This window comes from Xenopus laevis, chromosome 2L (genome assembly GCF_017654675.1).
Source record: "Xenopus laevis strain J_2021 chromosome 2L, Xenopus_laevis_v10.1, whole genome shotgun sequence".
Taxonomy (NCBI): domain Eukaryota; kingdom Metazoa; phylum Chordata; class Amphibia; order Anura; family Pipidae; genus Xenopus; species Xenopus laevis.
This window is the reverse complement of record NC_054373.1, coordinates 102599414-102605413: the sequence shown is the minus strand read 5'-3', so window position 1 is coordinate 102605413 and position 6000 is coordinate 102599414. Positions and strand designations below refer to the sequence as shown.

The window sequence follows — 6000 nt, the reverse complement described above, 5'->3', positions numbered from 1 at the left end:
ATTGACTGATTCTGTCATTTGAATGTAATACAGAAGGGACACTCTAATCTCCTCTTTTTTACATGCACTTGCCTCCTGATTGCTACCCAGTTTGTAAACATTCCTTGCTTTTCCATCTAGACATGCTGATGCTACAGTTGGTTCTAGACAAATATTTTAACAGGCTCCCGCCGCTTTGATTGGCTGCACCGAGGTTGGATTCTAGATATGAGACCTGCTCTCTGTGTTTGAGGATGCTCTGCCCTCTCCTAACACCTGCAGTGCTCTGAACTTTTTTCTTTGCAATAGGTTATCACACTCTTCCACTGTATATACTGGGCTCTGTAAGCATTCTAGGACAGGAGTCTTTGCCAGGGATGTTGGCTTCTTATTTACTAACTCTCAAAGACGCTGCAAACGTTACAAGATATTTCCTACGTTCAAAAGAGTGAAGGTTAAAGACAGAGGAGTTTGATGGCTTCTCTGCGAAGAGTCAAAATCTTGTTGGCATTAAACCTGATTGCAGTAGCTGGATTTGTACTGTTTTTGGCCAAGTGCAGACCAATCACTGTGACAGGTGGGGAATCTTTCCATGAGGTCCATCCCAGGGCAGAAGTGACCAACTTTACAAGTCATGCAAGTAGCCCGATTCAGGAAGCCGTGCTGAAAAGACTCGCTCTTCTAGAGGACATAGTCTACAGGCAGCTCAATGGTAGGCACTCTGTTTGTCCGTTTCTTATGCAGGTTACACTGTACCTTTACAATAAATTATATAACTTTGAATTGAACTATTGAGGAAAAGATTACTATTCTTGAACACCTGTCAGTAAGGCATATACACAAGTGATGTTACACACAAGATACAATAAAGATAATTGCTGTTATGACATGCAGTTAAGAATATCATTTAACATGAAAGAAAAAAAGTATTTTTTTTTCCAGCTGACATTACAATTGTTTGCTTTATAATAAGGATGAAGAAGGACATAAACTTTAGTATAAAGATTCACTGATCTTAATGACATTAATCTCAAAAAAAAAAAAATTCCAGAGAGACAGAATATGCTAGCATTTATGCAAATATATACTGTACATTACGGTAGGCATGGGACCTGTTATCCAGAATGCGGGGGATCTGAGGTTTTCCGGATAATGGATCTTTCTGTAATTTGGATCTTCATTCTTCAAGCCTACTAGAAAATCATGCAAACAAAAGGCTGGTTTTGCTTCCAATAAGGATTAATTATACTGTATATTAGTTGGGATCAAGTACAAGGGACTGTTTTATTATTGGAGAAAAAGGAAATACTTTTCAAACAAAAAATTATTTGATTATAATGGAAACTATGGGAGATGGATTTTCTGTAATTTGGAGCTTTCTGGATAATGGATCCTATACCTGTACCATAATTGGCAGTCATAATATCAATGAAATTACGTGTTCAGCAAAAATGTTTTCCCCTGAAAATAATTGTAGCATTATAATGATGATCTTTATCGTTGTTGTAATGTTTGTGGTATTTCCTCAACTGTCATAGAGACCTTTGGGAAAGACTTTACTTTTGGGCTTGTGAATTAGGGAAATATTTCCAGAACTTAAGGCTGTGCAGTATTATACTACTGTATTGCAATAATGTCTTCTTTTGTTTTTTTTGTATTTCAATTTTTTTTTAAATCAATTACATTAGTTACATATATAACAATCTTCCATTATTAGTCTCAATTTGAACATTACATCATATGTCTTAGGGTATATTAGTACTTTTTATGTTCACAGTAAAGGCTATAGATATGTTGTATGTAACAATGCTTAAAATGAAGTATTGACCTCAGACTTATAGGTCATAAGCAATAATGACTTCTTATACATTGGCACCCTATAAAGATATGCCTTAAAGGGGACCTGTCGCCAAAAAAATTTATTCAAAATCCTGTTTTATCATGTTAGTCAAGCAAAATGAACTTTAATTACACTTTATAAATTATTTGAATCTGGTTCCCTTCAGTCTGGGAATTCATAATTATAACAAGTAGGCAGGAGCCATTTTGGGGACACTGTTATTAAGACAAGTCTTGTATCATCTCAGAATCTTGTTTGTGCACCAGAATGGGGAACAGATGTCCATCCCCACACAGTTATATGGTAAAGAGAAAGGGGGGATGTGTGGGGGGCAGTGACATGTAGGAAGTGCTGAATTGAAAGTGAAAGTAATTGTCTGCCCCGCCTCTATGCCACGGGCATAGAGGAGGGGCAGACAATATTTGATTGACAGCTGAGATTTTTAAATGAGTTTACAACAGCTATGAATGCTTAAATAAAAAATAGAAATTGGATTTCATGTTTAATTTGAAAAGGACTTTTATTATACAGCTTTTTGTGTCTGGGTGACAGGTCCACTTTAAGGGCAGCCCCAGCAATTAGATCATTGGAAGCTGGAAGTCCTAATTCTATAATTTTATTGATATGTTGTTAAGTAGGAATAACCCACTACAGAGACTGAGAAAGACATGAGGGATTGAACCTAACTATACAACTGACCCATGTTGTCTCCTCAAGCTGTAAAAGCCCTGCACCTAAACATGCATTTTCTCTAATTTGATGTCACTTTTGGTCTTCCTTAATGTATGGTCCATGGATCTGTTTTAAAAACTTACTGTAAGATGGTCAAAATGATTGATTATAAGGCTGTTCCATTCTCTGGAATAATCAATGGTACCATACCTTTAGTGGATATGAATCTTTTGTGATCACTAGCCTTTATGCTAATAGAAGCATGCTGTTGTTATCTGTTCTAATATTAAACACTTAGTCAGTGAAAGGACCAATATACTGATTGAATATACTGTGGTAGAGTCATTCTTATTATTGGTCTTTTTCATTGTTCAGCTCTTTCCTTTAGCACCCTGATGTTATCTTTTAAAATAATACACATCTTGGAAGAGACTTTAGCAGATATAAATAGTAGGATCAAGTCTGTATTCTTATTAAAGATTCTGAAAATATACATTATACCCATATTCATGCATTAATCAGTAAAGGCCCTGACAGATTTAGTAGAACATAAAGTGATTAAGCCCCTTTGATAGACTTGGAAAATAGGAGGCCATGTGCTTGGTCCCATTCACATTGAAGTTTTATTAGAAAATATATAAACATCCTCTGGGTTCTCCCTGCATTAGCTTTGATAGCATAGTAGCAGTTCTGCTAAGACATTGTTTGAGTGATAGAGGAGAACCTGTTTGCTCTTGATCTATGACTACTTCTGCCAAAGCGTCAAATACAGGTATGAGATCCATTATCCTGTTATACAGAAAGTCCAAATTATGGAAAGGCTGTCTCCCATAGACCCCATTTTATCCAACTGTAATAGTCAAACAGTACCTTGTACTTGATCGAAACTAAGATATTATAAATACTTATTGGAAGCAAAACCAACCTATTGGGTTTATTAAATGCTTACATGATTTTCTAGTAGACTTAAAGGAGAAGGAAAGCCAAACATTTCAAATACCTCCCTCTAAAGTTCTTATATAGGTGGGTAAGATCGCTAAAGTTTGAGCTCACCAATGGGTATAATAAAGTAGAATGTTGCACTTCATCTTCACTGCTCGGTTTGCAGAACACGACCGCCATCTTGATAATGGAATAGAGGCTTCCTTTTCCTAATTTTTGCTATTGCTATTGCTAAATGCGAAAAATCCACTCCCCCATCTCAATCCCCAGTCATAGATTATGTCGCGCTCAATACCTTCAACTTGCAAGCACGTCATAATAGGAGGGGACAGCAGAGCTGCTAAAGCATGCGCAATATAATCAAATTTCGTCCATTGCGACTACTGCTAGACACCAGGGACACCGGATTAATTTAGCTCTGTAAGTATTTAGTCTACTAGCCTTATCATACAGCTTTATTTATTTTTTACCTTTCCTTGTCCTTTAAGATATGAAGATCCTAATTACGGAAAGATGTTATCCGGAAAACCCCAGCTCCAAAGCATTCTGTCCCATACCTGTAGTGCAGCATACTTTCCCTCAGCTCTGCATCAGCAATTTTAAATTGTCCAAGTAACATGTATTTGGAGACAAACTCTATAAATATGCAGTTTCAGGAAACGTGATATTCAGAAAGCAGGCCATCTTACAAAGACTTCAATTTGAGCCAATAATTCATGTTTTTTTAATATCTCCTTTCCCCCCGGTAACAATAATAATACAGTACATTGTACTTGATGGTAATATGCTGCATACTTCTTAATTGGTGGTAATACAGTCCATTGAGATTTATTTACAATTTAAGGGGAAGATGTATCAAGAGTCAAAGTGAAAATTCTAATTTTCAATTTTTTTATGGCAAAATTGGGAATTCAATTCGAGTTTTTTTAAAAAAATTAGATTTTCTAAATTTATCATACACTGTCCCTTTAAGGATTTGCTGTTTTAGCCTATGTTGGACATCCTGGGGTCAATTTGGAGTTGTTTGTTGTCTTCCTGAAAATCAAGTTTTTTTCAGAGAAAAAACTCAAATCAAATTTGATTTGAATTCAATTCGAGTTTGCGGGTTGATCCTATTCACCCAAGTATGAAAAATTTGATTTTTTTAAATAAATTGCAGTTATCTACAAATAACATAGGTTAACATTTCCACATGAAAGGCAGTATTCCAGGGATTTAATTAAAAAGAATAGTTTTGAGTCAGTGTAAGGATAAGAACTGGAACTGGAACTGTGCTGTAATTCCTTTCCAATAAAAAAAAGAATAATATATATTTTAAAAGAGTATTAATGGCAATATATAAAATTGTCAGTTTCTGGCACTGTGGTGTATCTTTTTCCTTAGTGTGCCCAGGACAAATAACCAAGTACCTCAATGAACATGTTTGTAGCATCAACGGTAAGAGGGGACATTAGGAGTAGGGGTGCCAAGGAGGTAAGCTAGGATTTGGAAGAACATAACTTTAATTGCATAAGGCTGATGTCCAGCAGAAAGCATATGACTACCTCCTATCCAAAAATATATATTTTTTCCATCGAGCTTAGTGTTTCTTTTATAGACATTTTCAGACCTGCATTATTTCTATACATGCGTATACCAATTTGCATCTGCTGTAACTATATGAATCTTAAATGACTTGAACAGATGCTGCTAAACAATGAATTGTATTTCACCAGACTAATCCGTTCTATTACATTATTGTGTAATGTTTTATTGCATCATTTTGCAGGGTACTACGTGGAATTGTGATACTATAGGGAATAAGCCTCCACTGTAAATAGTTACAATGTAGAAAACAGCCCTCAATATAACACTCTGTATTCTTAACAAATAATTTCCCAGGACAAGAATTTGAAAAAATAAATATTCAAGCCAATCTAGAATACATGCACACCTTGAAGTTGGCCTAACATTGAGCCTTCACAAAAGCACCTAGCTAGTAGTTACAATGCTGATTCCAGGTCTTCTTATCAATCACTCTTCACCAAATGCTATTGGAACTTTTATCTAGAAATTAATTACCCAGAAAGCTCTGGATTATGGGAAGGCCTAAGACTCCATTTTAATCAAATATTTCAACTTTAAAAAATGATTTCTCTGTAATAATAAAACAGTACCTTGTACTTGATCCAAACTAAGATATAATGAATCCTTATTGGTGGCAGAACAATCCTTTTTGATTTAATTAATGTTTAAATTACTTTTTAGTACTTAAAGAGGTTGTTCACCTTTAAATTAACTTTTAGTATGATCCCTATCCAGAAAACCCCAGGTTCTGAGTATTCTGCATAATAGGTCCCATACGTGTAATTTGATTTCCATGTCAGACACAACCACACACCCAAAGATATATGCTGCTGCCTAGCACATAACTGTATGGTATTAAATCTCTAAGGGGGTTATTTTTACGAATTTATCTCAATATTTTTTGAAAAAAACTCTGACCGAATCAGCACGGGAAAATTTTGTTTGCGGAAAAAAATCCGAATTTTTTTCGGATTTTTCACCCGAAAACTCAGAATTTTGCC

At 35.4% G+C, this 6000-nt stretch overlaps 1 protein-coding gene across 1 annotated transcript in view; it reads left to right on the top strand.

The window, feature by feature from the left end:
* The first annotated feature begins 308 nt into the window (after positions 1-308).
* Positions 309-6000, top strand: part of galnt17.L (polypeptide N-acetylgalactosaminyltransferase 17 L homeolog) — a 190472-nt gene continuing 184780 nt past the window's right edge. Inside the window, exon 1 of the mRNA XM_018246941.2 lies at positions 309-691. Within this exon, the coding sequence (XP_018102430.1) occupies positions 454-691 (238 nt within the window). The 5' untranslated portion in view covers positions 309-453. The remainder of the gene's footprint in view (positions 692-6000) is intronic.